Genomic DNA, 16303 nt, shown 5'->3' on the forward strand with positions numbered 1-16303 from the left:
TGTATTGGCTTCCCCAACAGCTTTGAACTCTGAGTCATCTAAATCAGCTTTATCAAAGGGAATATATCCCAGAGTCTTTGTGTTCATGTAATGTGTTTATATGAGTATAGATTATAGTATTAGCTATTTTTAAATCAAACTATTTTCATATCTTACAGCCACATACCAAGTAAGCCTTTATGCATGCCATTATTTCTGTCCATCAGTCACTAGCTATTCAGAGACAATAAAGTAGAACAAGCCTCTCTGGACCTTAGTTTCTTCATCTGGAAAATAAAGAACTTAGAGTGTTAGTTATCTGTAGGAATTCTTCTGGTTTTGAATTCTAATCTGCGAAATATAAATATATAATTATTTACCTAAAACTTCAGTTGAATCTAATACTCAATATCACACAAAAATGTTTTTTATACATAGGCATTATGGTATCAAACCCTGTGTTGTATTTACATAACTTGGAAATACTGCGTCACCTGATATGTGCTTCCACGTATAGGTACTTGGAAAAAGTGCATTTGACCTAGTGAATACCCTTCTTGGCTTATTAAAAAATTGAGTTTTTGCCTTTCTTTTATCAGATGTAACTACTCCTGGATCTCCAAAGAACACTGTAGAATCATCGGTGGTAAATGGAGGTTTAACATCACAAACAAAAGAAAATGGGTTAAGTGCAGAACAACAGGTGCCTGTACAGCGAAAGAAACTCCTCAAAGCCCCAACTCTGGCTGAACTGGACAGCTCTGACTCTGAGGTGAGGTCTCATTTCTCAAATCTAGATGCCAACTTCAGGATGCCAATGCTGTTGCTTAAGAACTCAAGTTGTAAAATGAGCAAACTGATTTTTTCTTTTAGATTTACCCAGGAGCTTTGTGTGTTTAAATAGTTAAATACAAATTAAATAATAAGCATTATCTGCAAGCTGAAATAGCTATCTTTTGGAAGTTTCTGGTTGTTAAACTTAGTAGTGACCTAGAAACTTTATACTTTTTAGGCTTTTAGAAATAGTTACTAATCTGCCCTTTTACTAGAAATGGCAGAAAAACTTTTCTGATTAAATACTATTTTCCAACCTGATAACTTTCATCACAGTAATTTGCCATATTTTATTTAACTCATCCCCTATTTTTGAACATTTAGGTTATTTCCATTTTCCTCCCATTATAAACAGCAATACTGTTGTGAATATAGTATGGTACATTTTTGTTTTGAATTGTTTCTCAGATTATTTCTAGAAGTATATCTGCTAGGTTAAAGAATATAAGCTATTAAAAGTGTTGAAACATATTGCCAGGAAAGCTATAATACCTCCTTTTTACAGAACTCTGTGCTATACTTTATGTATTATAAATTCATTTAAATGAATTTAAATGAATTGCTTTAAATTAATTAAAATACCTTAAAAATACCTATGATCCTTATGTAAAAAGGAAACAATTACAGAAAGGCTTACTTTGAATTTAAACTGATAAAAAATCAGTGAGTGATTAGAGTTGGGTTTTAAGCCAAAGACTACATATCTCATAAACCTGCTAGTATTCTGCTAGTGGTATATGAGAATGTCTGATTTTAAAAATATTAAACTGGAAAGTATCTTAAAAATGTTTTCCAACATCATTAATTTTCAATGAAAAAACAGCCTCTAGTAAAGAAAGAATTTTTTTTAAAAATCATATAATTTTCTAGTAACAGAATCCCTGCTAAACTAAACCTCCCAATGACAGGCCATCTTTCTTTTTTCTTTTAGCCTTTAAACTTTAATATGCTAGATTGTGGCGTGAAGTCTTTTTATTCACATCAGAACTTTTTTCCATCACCCTTTTTTTCTCTTCCTAGAAATCTAGTTTCAGTGTCTCTGATTTATCTTCAATAATCTTTGCTTATCTAGTAACTTTTTTAAAATGAGGATAAGCTTTGATTATAGCTATAGGGAAGCTGAGCAGGGTTTCCCTTCTTCACTAGGCTTCCCTCTGAAAAGAAGTCCAGTGAAGGTCAGATACAGTGAGTTAGGTTCTCAGACCGACCTCTGAGACAGTTCTTGCAGCCTTTGGTGGGAGTGCTTACCTTTGGAGCAAAGCAGCAGTAAAGAAGCAGCTGAATTTCTGAAAGTGACCTCATTATAAGCAGGACCTGATTAAGAGTTACTGGTCACAACATGGGATTAGAAAAGGCCTAACTTAGTGAATGTCAGAGACAAGTGACTAAGAGCAATACAAAGAAGCAAATTTCAGAAACCAGGCCAGGCACTAGGAAAGACTTGATTGATACCCATAGATGTCAGAGATTCATCAAATTCTTCAGACAAGCAGAAAGTGTTATTCCATGGGAATAGACATGACAGGGCAAAGAGCAAACCGGAGGGCCTCCCCAGTGGCGCAGCGGTTGAGCACTGGGTTGCGAAGCTGCCCGCAACCTCTGCGGCGCCGGTTCGATCCCCGGCTGCTCCCTGGCCACCGGAGGAGGGTCCCACATGGCGCGCAGACCTCTCCTGCCGCACGCTGCTCCCCTCAGCAGTGTACTTCGGTCCTTCTGCCTGCTCTGCTCCCCGCTCTGGCTCTGGTGGATTCTCTCGCCCTCCCGTGCTTCTGACTGTACCCAGTGCATGTATAAACAAAACAAACAAACCAGCAAACAAATAAATAAAGCATGCCTCTATTTAAAAAAAAAAAAAGAGCAAACCGGAGCCTACATAAACACATTCTCATGGAAGATCTGACCTCTAAAAGTCCCCTGAGTGTTTTTTTGATTCTTCTGGGGCAGAAACTAACCATGGTGAAAATTAGTTTTCAAGTAGTCAGAAAATTGGGTGTGGCTACCTTAGGTGGGCATACATGAACAGAGGACCATCATAGCTTCTGGGAGCAAATCCCAGCAGACTCTGAATAGGGCCAGTGTCCCACCATTTCTGTCTCCTACTGACTCACTTCCCTTCCCCCAACCTGTCCCAGGACAGGCTTTTTACTGTTCACAGTGGAAACAGTTCAGATTAGTAAGCAGGAATATTATGGAAAGTGTGGACTTGTTTTCAGAGTTCTGCAAAATTAGTCGCTGAAAAATGTTTCTAGGGAGGTGGGCTTAAGTGTGTGAGGCAGAGGAATAGTGTTTGCTGTCTAAGTCAAGATAGTACCCTCATAATTATTTGGGAAATACTGTGTGACTCCTTTTTTCTTTTCCTAATTGACGCTCTTGATTTTATTTCCTTTTTACCTTGTATAGGCAGATCATTCTAGTTGTTTGCTAGCTTTTCTGGAGATTGGTCTGCCCTACACCATTTCTGAAGTAGAGGCTTTACTTACTTTGCTTGATTTGTTTTCGTGTTAAATATCAAGAGTGTGGAGGTCACTGTTCAAACCTTCCTGTTTGAACTGTGTGCTTTACACAGCCTTTTTCTTCTGTTCTTTGACCAGATCCTTTGTATTCTAGCTTGTTTGAAATGAATGCTTTCAGCAGCAGGTTTTAGGTAAGGCCAGGTTTTAGTGAATAGCTAATTCTTCATGTCACCTTAACTAAGTAGGTCAGAGAGAATTTTCACTAATTTACATATTTATAGATTAACATATTAATATAATTTTCTTTCTTTTGTATTTAAAAATATTCAGCCATTTTCTAGAAATATTGTGGAAATAAAATATCTCCTGTCACATAATAGATAGTAAATTATGTAAAATAAATTTTATATTTTTACTCATGTAAAAATACTGTATACCATTTTAGTATAGTCTAAAACAAAGATGATTTCTTCTCACTGGTAATAGGATTTTTTTTTTAAATAATAAATTTTATTTTTATATTCCCCCATACAATTGCACACGCCCCATTCTGACCCCAATCCTTCCCCTCCCGCCCCCCACCCCCCAAAAAGTGTCTCTGGTTCATAGTTTTTTGTTGATTTTGATTTTCACTTTCTTATATTCATTTTCCTGGTCCCTTATTTAAGTTTTCTAGATTCCTGCTATGAGTGAGACCATCCGGTATTTTTCTTGTAATAGGAATTTAAATCTCATTTAGCACAATGTAGATATTTTTCTCTACCCTTGTGGAGTTTCCAGTCTGCTGTTTTTATAAATGCATTAAATATCCCACTAATAATGATATTGATCACCATTTATTGTATACCAGTTAATATTGAGCATTTTGAATGCATTAGTTCATCTAATCCTTCTAATAACTCCAAGTAAAAAAATGGCATTATATACCATCTTTTATAAATAATTAAATTTGTGGAGTGTCGTTATCATCCAGGACACACCTAGGCATTCTAATTTTAAATCCCTTCTAGTTTCCCTTCTATTTGCTTTAAACATTTGACATTAGAATTTGTTTCCTTGTGTCAAAGTAAATATTTAATAGTAAAATATTATTAATTAGCATGTAAGAAACATGTCTGAGGAATCTTTGAAGGTGTTTTTCTGCTCATATCCTTCTCAGGAGGAAACGCTGCACAAGTCAGCCAGCAGTAGCAGTGTGTCTCCCTCCTTCCTGGAGGACCCCTTACTGGAAGCTGTGTCCACTAGGAAGAGTAAGTATTTGTGGTGCAAAGAACTAGCTCCAGATACTGTAAAAAACACACTTGACCTAGAATAGGGAGTCCAAAATTGTCTTGTGATTGTTTGGAGTAGTGAGAGGTGAACTTGGAATTTCACCCTTCAGGGATGGAAATAATCAGTTATTTTCCTAGAATGATATCATCATGTAGACATAACCTGATAAGTGGGCCTCATACTCCTTTGGGTTTACAGATCATAAAGTAGAGAATAAGTAAACTATCTCTGTGTACATTTGAAAGTAACTACTTTCTTGTCTGAATTTAAACCAGATGCACAAACTAATCACTAATACACATACACATGTATACTTATATCCATTCCCCACAACCTGTGTAGGTAGTGAAAACACCTTTCTTAATCTTCATGCAGTGGGTTCTGTACACAGAACCTAAAGTTAAGTGATTTCTAAATACTTTTAGCAATTCTTTTCATTTATAAGATCTTATAAAGGATTAAAATTATATGTTAAGGGAGCAGATTCTAGGAAAATGTCAGAGATAAAGCACCCAGAATCGGTCTCCCTACCTAGACAACAGTAATACTGGCAGAATATGCCTGGTGTAATTATTTTGGAACTCTGGAGTCTATTACAGGCTTACAACTTCTAGAGAAATACTTGGATAAATTTCATTAACCTTATTAATTTTATAAATTTCAATAATTTTATATCTAAATATAGTGGAAATTTCATTAATTTTATATCTATTAATACAGTGGCAGCCACTCATCCTCCAAGCCCAGCCACATGGCAGCAGCTGTATGCTACTACTGAAGCAGATTGTACATAGCTTTCACAGGCCAGAGTAGATGAAAAGAACCTTGTTCTTCAAATATTGGGAATCTGTGCTGAAGGCTGCTTCTGGTTCCAAAGGTGTAGACAAAGAGACAAACAACTATTGTTGCATTCTTGCAAGCACCCATCTACTACCCCTAGCTGAAGTGATATCCAGGGGAATTAAATGCCCACCAGTTTTTACTTTTTCACCTGGAAAAGTCAGCTATTAAGACATGAAAAACAGCAGCATATACAAAAATATTAGAAAAGCATCCAACTCCATACACAATGTGGTGGAATAGGGAGGTTGGGTCAATCCTCTCCCCTTATAAACACAACTAAAAATAATAATAATAGTGAAACTAAACTAAAATTTGCATCAAGAAAATTTCAGATGTTTATCACCAGAGACAGGGGACTTTTTCACAGAAATTTCACTCTGAGATCAGTGATTGGCTTTGGGGACATCCCATGCTCATGGATTGGAAGACATTTTGTTTAAATGTCAGTGCTACCCAAAGTGATCTATAGACTCCATGCAATTCCTATCAAAATGACATTTTTTGTATAAATAGAAAAAAAAAAGTCCTAAAATTATATGGACTCTACAGCAATTCATAATAAACAAAACAAAAATAATCTTCAAAAATAACATAACTAGAGACTTCACACTTCCTGATTTCAAAACTTATTATAAAGCTATAATAATTAAAATGGTGTGGTATCAGCATGAGCAGCAGATAGGCCAATAAAACAGAATATAGAATACTGAATAAACTGTCACATATATGGTGAAATAACTTTTTATTTTTATTTTTTATTTTTTACCTCATTGTTCATTTTTTAACATTATTTTCTTCCCCTCCCCCCTTCAGGTGTAGTCCCCATAGAATTTCTTTCACCAGTGCAGCCATGCACCATCACCACAGTCGCCTGTGCTCCTGCCTCCCTCCCTCTGATCCCTCTTCCTCCTCCTTCCCTGCAGGATGTCTCTGATTTATAATTGTCTGTTTTTGTTTTGTTGTGTTTTGTATTATTATTCTTTTTTTACACTAATGTCTTATTTGGTTCCCCTATATTCCAGCTATAAGTGAAACCATTTTTCCTTTTCCTACTGCTTTATTTCACTGTGCATAATTCCTTCTAGCTCCATCCATGTTGCTGCAAGTAGCATGAGTTGATCTTTTTTGATTGCTGAATAGTATTCCATTATGTATATATACCACATCATCTTGATCCAGTCATCTATTTTTGGGCATTTGGGTTGTTTCCAGGTTTTATATGGTGAAATAATTTTTGACAAATATGCCAAGATCATTCATTCAGTGGGGAAAGAACAGTCTTTTTCAATTAATATTGCTGGGAAAACTAGATTTCCACAGGCATAAGAATGAAGTTATGTCCTTATCCAATACCATATATAAAAATTAACTCATGATGGATCAAAGACCTAAATATAAGGCCTAAAATAATAAAACTCTTAGAAGGACATAGAGAACAAAAGCTTCATGACATTGAATTTGGCAGTGATTTTTTTGGATATGATATCACAGGCGCACCATAGCAAAAGAAAAAAAATAGGGAAATAGGAGTTAATGGAAATTTAAAATTGTTTTTATATCAAAAGGTACTATCAAGATGCAGCCAAGAGAATGGGAGAAAATATTTAGAAATCATGTTTGATTAGGAATTAATATCCAGAATATATAGAGAAATCCTGAAGTGCAACAACAAAAAGACAACCCAATTCAAAAATGGGCAAAAGTTTGAATAGCCATTTCTCCAAAGAAGATATAAATAGCTACCACGCACATAAAATTACTCTTAACATAATTAATCATCAGGGAAACACAAATCAAAACTACAATGAGGTACCACCTCAAACCTACTAGAATGGCTACTATTAAGAAAATAAATCAGGCCATTTTGTGGACCCTGGTAAGTGAAAGCTTCTGAGGGAGTCCAAAGAGAAAATATTGGGTTGTCAGAAAAGTCATGATGCATTTTTGCATAGAAAATGTGAAAAAATTACATCATGACTTTTCCAGCAACCCAATATATTAGAAGAAATGCATGGTGATTTCCTGTCCCTGGGACTGTAAGGTTTGTGTAGGTAATCTTGGAAACAGTGGTCACAAGACTGAATTGGAACAAGCTTTTGGCTATTATGGACCACTCCAAAGTGTGGGGTTGCTAGAAATCCTCCTAGCTTTGCTTTTGTTGAATTTGAAGATCCCTGAGGTGCAGCCGATACTATCTGAGCGCTAGATGGGAGAACACTGTGTGGCTGCATGGTGAAAAGAGAGGTAGAAATTGTGGTCCACCTCCTTGGGGTTGATGCCTTAACACGATGATTGGAAAAGGAGTCATCTACCTCACCACAGCTCTCCAGAAGGAGAAGCTTCTCCTGCAACCATAGCAGGCCCTGTTCTAGAGACAAAAGAGAGAGATTACTGTCTCGGGAGAGAAATCACAAGCCTTCCTGATCCTTCTCTAGGTCTCGTAGCTCATCTAGGTCAAATGAAAGGAAATAGAAGTTTGCAAGAGGAGCGGTGTACAGGAAATAGCATCATTTAGCAGGAGTATTTACAGAAAATTCAGGTTTTGTTTCAGACTTCGTAAGATCGGTGTATTTTTAACTTGTTTTAGCTGTTCACATTTGTTTCTCTCTCGGGACAGTAACAATAAAAGAAATAATTCTCCCTGTTTTGGAATGGATCATATGAAACATACCATTTGCTGCAACATGGGTGGACCTGGAAGGGTTAAACTAAGTGAAATAAGTCAGAACCATAGATATGGTTTCACTTATATGGGGAATATAGAGAAACCAGACATAAGTTCAAAGGCAAACCTTGAAAGCTAACCATAGATCTGAGGCATCCAGAGAGGGGTGGGGGAGAAAAAGCAGGTTAAAAGCAGGAGGGGAAGAGCACATTGGACTACCTTAGTCATAGTGATGTGATGAGGGGGCAGCAAAGGGAAGGGGATGTGATGAGGTGGGAGCAAAGGGAAGAGGAGGGTCTAGTGGAGGATTGCTGGGGCTTTTTTAAAAGGTGGTAGGTGTGGTGAAATACAACTGTAGAGAGGTGTAAACCTATACCCTTAAGGCATATACTGTGATGTAAATCAACATTACCTCAATAACTTATAATTTAAAAAAAGAATTTTTACTTTGAAGTGTTCCCATAAACAAAATTGAATGTGCTTTGAACTTTATTTAATCTTACATAGGCTAATAATAAACCTGTAAATTCAGCCTCGCTAAAATGTATGAATATTATTATGTTAATATTATTAAGTTAATATTATGGAAACACAACTGGCAAAAATTGAATCAAGACTTTCTTTTTCTATAGCGAAGATAAGTTTGCAGCTGTAGTTGAACAGTCTTTAAAAGCTGCTGTGAACTGTACCATAAAAGCTAGTTAGAGCGTTATCTTATTTTAACATTCACATTCAATAGTGAATGCCCAGTTGGTATAGAAAATTAAAAATTTTCAAGAAAATTAGTTCACTTTTGCTTTCAGTCGTAAGTTCCTTATGTGATTACTGTGTATCAGTGCATAGCTCTTTATAACATTCTTTATTTGGAAATTTGAGACAATTCAAGATCCCGATCTCCTGCCAGTTCAAGGATACATTGTAGAGCCACTGTCCAAGATTTTTTTTTCCCATGCTGTCGTTTGTAATAAGTTTTGTGAGAATCCTTGGTCTGGTTCGATCCCCGGCTGCTCCCCGGCCACCAGAGGAGGGTCCCACATGGCGTGCAGACCTCTCCTGCCACCCGCTGCTCCCCTCAGCAGTGTACTTCGGTCCTTCTGCCTGCTCTGCTCCCTGCTCTGGCTCTGGTGAATTCTCTCACCCTCCCGCGCTTCTGACTGTACCCAGTGCTTGTATAAATAAATAAATAAATCTTTAAAAAAAAGAAAAGAAAAGAGGGGCCTCCCCTGGTGGCACAGTGGTTGAGCGCTGGTCTGCGAAGCTGTCCGCAGCCTCTGCAGTGCCGGTTTGATCCCTGGCCGCTGGTGAGGGTCCCACATGGCGCACAGACCTCTCCTGCCGCACCCGCTGCTCCCCTCACTAGTGTGCTTCGGTCCTTCTGCCTGTTCTGCTCCCCGCACTGGCTCTGGTGAATTCTCTCGCCCTCCCGCGCTTCTGACTGTACCCAGTGCTTGTATAAATAAATAAATAAATCTTTAAAAAAAAAAGAAAAGAAAAGAAAACAATAACTTGGCAAGCATTTAGAGAAATTGGAGCCCTTGTGCTCTGTTGGCAGAAATGTAAAATGGAAAAGGTGCTGTGGAAAACACCTCAAAAGTTTGAAAATAGATTAACCATATGGTCCAGCAATCCCACTTCTGGCTATATGCCTAGAAAGAATGGAAGCAAAGTCTTGAAGAGATACTGGATACCTATGATCATTTTAGTGTCATTCACAATAAAATGTAGAAGCAGACCAAGTGTCCATCAGTGGATGGATGGAGAATCAAAATGTAGCATGTTTTTCCAAATATAAAATATTACTCAACCTTAAAAATGAGGGAAGTTCTGCAATAGGCTACAATGCAGATGAACTTTGAGAACATTATGCTGCGTGAGGCAATCACAAAAAGGCAGATGTTGTATGTTTCCATTTATATGAGGCACTTAGTGTCAAAATCATAGAAACAAAATAGAATGACAATTGCCAGGGGTTGGGGGAAAGGAGAATGGGGGTTATTGTTTAATGGAACTAGAGTGTCAGTTTTATAGAATAAAAAGACTGATGGCAATGAAGGGCAGTAATTGTTGCACAGCAATGTAAAGAGCTAACATCACTGAGCTGTACATTTTAAAATGGTTGAAATGGTAAATATTATTATATTTTACTGCATGAAAAATACTTACCAAGAGGAGAAAAAACTTACATATACTAAGATAATCTTAGAACATTGACCTGTTAAATCTGTTCACTTGGAGGTCTTAGTGATTCAAATTCTTTAAATAGTATTTTGATTTATTTAAGCAGATTTTATCAAAACAGTAAGAACTGACCTTGGGGGCCTTTCTGGTGGCGCAAGGAGTTAAGACATAGCCTATGAAGCTGTTTGCAGCCCCTGCATCACAAGTTCGATCCCCGGCCAGGGAGATATCCACATGGCACAGCAGACCTCTCCTGACTCGCCCGCTGCTCCCCTCAGCTGTGTATTTCAGTCAATCTGCGTCTTCTGTTCCCCACTCCGTCTCTGGTGAATCCTCTCACCTCTAACACCTCTTGCCTGTACCCCAGTTCTTGTATGCATAAATAAATTTTTTAAAAAAAATAACTGACCTTGGTTATTATCTGTAATTGGTATTGGCCAGGTCTATTAAATATTGCAGAAACCCAGTCAAATCATATAATGGATTTCTGTATATGTTTATGATTGTAGAAATCATTTTGTTTTCCTTCAGTGATTTCCCTGTGGTGGTACAGTCCATATGGATGGATTACATTTAACTTTATGTTGATTTTGACTTTCTCTACCTACTATATTCTAGCCTTATTTGGCAGAATAATTTGCCAAGTAAAATTTACCAAATTAAATTCTGACAGCATAATTTATTTCTAATGTCTCCTTGTGTTTGCGAAATGTGAGTCCAGAGCTATTCAGATCCTACAATATTCTTCTTTTAAAAACTTTGTCCCAGGGCCTCCCCGCTGGCACAGTGGTTGAAAGGTGGGCTGCGAAGCTGCTGGCAGCCTCTGCAGTGCCAGTTCGATCCCCTGCTGCCGGCCAGGGTCCCGAATGGCGCAACAGACCTCTCCTGCCACGCCCACTGCTCCCCTCAGCAGTGTACTTCGGTCTTTCTGCCTATTCTGCTCCCCACTCTGGCTCTGGTGAATTCTCTCACCCTCCTACGCTTCTGACTGTACCCAGTGCTTGTATAAATAAATAAACACATCTTTAAGAAAAAAAAAGAGGTTTTCTGTTTAAAAAAAAAAAATAAAAACAACTCTGTCCCAACTTATCACTAGGCAGAGGAGAGAGTGGTACAATATTAACATCACAGCTGGAAATTTACTTTTTGATAAATACAGTTTGCTTTAAACCTAAGGATAAAGTGTCTTGATAAGTATCACGAAGGAAGAATTTTCATATTTTATCTCTTAAAAAGACTATAAATAAGGAGAGTACACTTGAGAATTTTGGTATGATTTGGGAGTCTTCTTGACCACAGAGAATATAAATTATTACATATTTTTACAATATTTCCTGAGACTTTTATTGCAAAATTCTGAGGAAAGTAGCATGGGGATTTTTATATGTACAAATATGAGACAATGTATTTATATTGTGTTTTATATGATAATTTGAATGGATATTAATAACAGAATATTTTCCCTTTTCCTTGCTATTTCTATAGCAACTTGCTTTGATAATTTGAATGGATATTAATAACAGAATATTTTCCCTTTTCCTTGCTATTTCTATAGAGCAACTTGCCTTGCAGACATGATACTATAACAGTCCTCACAGTCTTATCCTAAGAACCTCCAATATAAATATACCTGTCCAATGTAACAAATACTTCATTCTTGAATGTAGTGTTTGTCACAAATAACTAATGCTTTTTTTATTGGAAATTCAAAATGTAAGATTTTAATTTTGTAAGAAAGTTTATTTCAATTTGGCTAATTTCATTTCTTTAGAACCTCCAAAATTCTTGCCCATATCATCAACACCCCAGCCAGAGAGACGGCAGCCACCACAGAGACGACATTCCATTGAAAAGGAAACACCTACTAATGTGAGACAGTTTCTGCCACCATCCAAGCAAAACTCCCGATCTCTTGTAAGTAACTGAAAAATTGTACAATAATGTAATTAGTTTTCTTGGGGCAATGATGAGAAAAAAAATTTTTTCCAAAGGTTAAAATGAAATTTAAATAACCTCATTCATTTCGTTTTAATAGCTGAAGAAAACCAACTCTAACAGTGACATGGTGAAATTTGACCATTCTTTGTTCATTTAAATTACTTTTTTATTTTAGAAGTCTTAGCAATGGTAGAAGATAGAGATTATTATTTCCATCTTCCTTTCAAAAGGTATTAATGCATTTGAGAGTTAATACTAATTTCAAAAACTTAGCAGATCTTACTGTAATAGACTGTTTTATTGAGGAAGAAAAACAAATGCAGAATTTTGAACCATTAAACCATATTGTTTTCAAGTATGCTCATGATATTGGGGCCAAAACCACTATTTGGATTGGTTGACAGTTTTTGCTATTTTCCAGAAACTTCCAGATTCATGTAGTGGTTACTCATGCCTCCGGACAGTGGGATATAGTACACAAGGCCCTGCCAGGAAGAAGTAATAGGTCTACCAGCCAAGGAGGTCTGAAAAGAATCTTTGTAGTCTCACTTGGCTTCAGAAATATTTGCAAGCAAGATACAAGACCTCAGTCAGTAATTCTGCCAGTAACCTAATAATGTTTTTGCAGATACTCATGAATATAAAGCACTAAAATATGTTTAGTCCATAGTTTTATGCTGTGATCTGTCATCAAGTGTTCAAGCAAAGCAATAACAAGATTTTCCTCCTGCAGCCCAGTGAAAGATACTATGGTTATTGTGGAGGTACTGAGTTTGAACAGAACTTTCAATGTTCAAATTTGGTCAGTCATCTCTATTCCCAAATAATATCATTAAAGAACTAATGGTTTTAGGGCAATTCTTCATAGGATTCCTTTATAGCACCTAAAATAATCACCCAAATATTTATATGTGACTAAATATAACCTTATCAGTGATTGACCAACAGAAAAATAACTCCAATCTTTAAAATAGTTTTTTTCAGAATACTAATATATGTAAGAGGAAGCGCTTGTGATTTTTTTTTTTTTTTTTCACAATTTCAATAAGTTAGGAAGCTGTTCTCTCCACACAGGTTTTTCTAAAAACCAGTTTATCATCTAACTCTGTACTTGGCCGTGTTGTCATAGGAACTGTCAGATGAACTACAAAGAAACTGCAGCTGGTAGTAAAAGTTTTACTATGAAAGACCATCAGCCCACATCAAGGACCCATCAAGTATATTTCCTGGTCAGGCTGTGAGTTTATTGTAGAGGAGAACAAGATAAACTAATGTGCAGTCAGGAGAAAGGTACCAGTGAAAAGGCAGTGTGAGAGCCCCTCTGGTCAGCATTGGATGGTGTTGAGGTCCCCTGTGGATCTTGTGCTTTCTCAAAATTCCTTGTGGTACCAGCTGAGGCAGAATCATCCAAGTCAAAGTAATGACTTTTCTTGTTAGTCACTTACCTTGTAAAATCAAAAAAAAAATCACGTTTCTCTTGTGATAGTGTCCTCTACCTTGGTAAGTATTGTTTGTTGTTGTTAAGTATGATAATTAAAAATTTTAGCTACCTTGTATTTCTTTTAAAGATTTATTTATTCACCCATACAAGAACAGGATACAGGCCAGATGTGCGGGAGGGTAAGAGGATTCACCAGAGACAGAGTGGGGAACACTACAGGCAGTCTGACTGAAAAACACTGCTGAAGGAAGGAGCAGGCGAGACCAGAGAGGTCTGCTGTGCCATGTGGGTATCTTGCCAGTGGGTCAGGATCTAACTGGCGCTGTAGAGGCTGCGGACAGCTTCACAGAGCTGCACTCAACCGCCTGTGCCACCGAGGAGGCCCTTAGCTATCTTTTAGATAAAAGCCATCATTTTGTATTTATAACCCCCCATTGAAAATGGTAAAAATGTCTTTGTTAATTCATTTTCATTTTTATTGTGTTTCCCTCTCTTTTTTTAGGATGTTTAAAATGTAATTTTTTTTCATCATTTCATCAAATGAATGAAGGTCATTGCCCATCTAAGTGTGAAAGGAGACTTGTCTTTACCTTACCTACCTTCTGGGGAGTGAGCGTCAAGCAGCTGCTTGGTATTTAATTCCAAGTTGCCTGTGGCCCCATTTAGGAGATTTGGTTGTTCATAGGGCAACCAATTTAGAAAAACTTAATTAAGTCTTTTCTCCATGAGTTCTGAGATACTCTAGGAATCACTTCATGGTTTAATCACTAATTTATGCATATGGATGCAGATATTGGCATAGACACACAGAGAATCTACCATGTCCTTCAAGGTGTTTCTGTTTTGTTTATTTTTCTTTTATGTTCTGTAATCATTGTTTGTAGGTAACTCATGTTCAGCATTATTTTCTCCTTTTTCTTTTCCCCATGCCATTTTCTTTTTTCCTTATCTATTGTTCAGGTTCCTAGGATAACCAGTGTATGGCCAAGGACACCTTTTCGACCACTTTTTTCTACCATACAAACAGCTTCTCTGCTCAGCTCTCATCCTTTTGAAGCAGCCATGTTTGGGGTAGCAGGGGCTATGTATTATCTCTGTGAAAGAGCTTTTACCAGCAGGTGGAAATCCTCAAAGGTTGGCGTCTTTCTGCTGGTTCTGGGAATTATTTCACTCTATTCCTTTGACAGTGATACCTCAACTACTGTACTCTGCAAGAATTAACAGCTTAGATGGGCACTTTGCTTCTGATTGTTGATTCCAATCTTTGGTAGGATGCATAGATCACACCATGATCTCAATTGAGAGGAAAATTACTTTGAAAGGACAACAAACTCAAAATGCAGCATCAGATTAGAGGTATCTGTGTTTGTCTCTTCGAATGACCTCACTATACAGCAGGAGGAATATTCTCTCCTCTATGTACAGGGGAACTCTCAGTGCCCATGGGATGCTTTCTTCCCAGGACCTCCCTGCCATCAGAAGAGCATTTGTTTGCTCACTCCGCTGGCAGAGCAGCCTCCTGCCAGGCCAGATAGACACTGGAGACTGACTCTGCAGTTCACTGAACCCTGCCACTTCCCATTTCCTTGCACACCCCACCCCTCGTTCCAGTGGGCAATCCATAACCTCCCCAGTGCTCAGAAAATCATTTTCTTCCTTAGCGTCTTTCTTCAAGCTGCTTTGTGATGGTCAGGATATTGTATGGTTTTATGACAACCCATTTCTGTGTAGAGAATTTTTTTCAGCAACAAAACAACAAAGATTTATTTTAATGTGTGAAACAGCATGTACAGAGAAATTTTGTTTTCTACGCATGTATTACTCAAAACATTTTAAATAATTCTGCATTTTACTCTCTTGAGATTTTATCTAGAATATATTTTTTAAAGAAAGTGTAGTAACTTCCAAACCTTAGTGAAATAAGACATCCTCAGACCATAGTGAAGCTTACCTTGCTCCCAGTGTGACGCAGTGACTGCTTTGCCTGTTGTGACTCATGCAGGATACTGGCTGTCCAGGTCCTTGATTAACTTAAACATTCTTGATGAATGAATAGAACTTGAAACCAGCAGATGGTTTTCTTGTTACTCTTTATATTACCTATCATGGTTTAGAAAAGAGACTCAGAATGTAAATGAAACACAGATTCTTTTGTTTGTCATGAAATACTGGATAAATCTCTATTCTTTTTCCCATTTTAGATACAGCTATTTGGGTAGTACGTGAGCAAGATTTCACCCCTGTCACTCCTACAGCTGCCACTGCAGATCTGTCTACACTTTTATTTTTATTATCAATCTTCCCCAAACAGATACTTGAATACTAACTCCTCACACTACTTTAGGCAAAGAATTCATTTTGAGTTTTAAAGTTCAACTTGGAAAAAAAAAGAGTAATTAATAGTTGCAATTTTTCTTTACAACCGCATTTCTTTGGTTTCTTACTCAAAAGACAATGGTTTTGGATAATTTTCAAATATCTGCTATTTATGTTTTTTTTTTTTTGCTAGTCAGGAACACTGTAAAGTAAGTTCTAAAAGAATATTTGCTTCTATATATTGTAATCTTTATTAAAACTTTTAAGACTTTAGCCTCCCTTTCCTAAATTTCGGAGTCACGTTGAAACAAGTAAAGCACGGGAATTAGAGTTGTGCTCTTTGGTTCTCAGGTTCACGTCTAGTCATGAACATGAGCTTTAGTG

General features: G+C 37.1%; 1 protein-coding gene and 1 pseudogene across 4 annotated transcripts in view; both read left to right on the forward strand.

Moving 5' to 3' along the window:
* Nucleotides 1-16303, forward strand: part of SPIRE1 (spire type actin nucleation factor 1) — a gene marked incomplete at both ends in the record, with an annotated part of 186405 nt that overhangs the window by 158088 nt on the left and 12014 nt on the right. For 2 of the 3 annotated variants that reach the window (XM_084252096.1, XM_084252097.1), the window contains 3 exons: nucleotides 579-751; nucleotides 4426-4516; nucleotides 11996-12138. In XM_084252096.1, the coding sequence (XP_084108222.1) occupies nucleotides 579-751; nucleotides 4426-4516; nucleotides 11996-12138 (407 nt within the window). Of the gene's footprint in view, nucleotides 1-578; nucleotides 752-4425; nucleotides 4517-11995; nucleotides 12139-14563; nucleotides 14738-16303 lie in introns of all 3 variants that reach the window. The other variant, XM_084252095.1, reaches the window with a different exon arrangement.
* On the forward strand, nucleotides 7389-7853 carry LOC311182941 (serine/arginine-rich splicing factor 3-like; annotated as a pseudogene). Its single transcript has one exon. The product of its transcript is annotated as a serine/arginine-rich splicing factor 3-like (transcript).

The sequence above is a fragment of the Talpa europaea genome (assembly GCF_964194135.1).
Source record: "Talpa europaea genome assembly, chromosome: 13".
Lineage (NCBI taxonomy): Eukaryota > Metazoa > Chordata > Mammalia > Eulipotyphla > Talpidae > Talpa > Talpa europaea.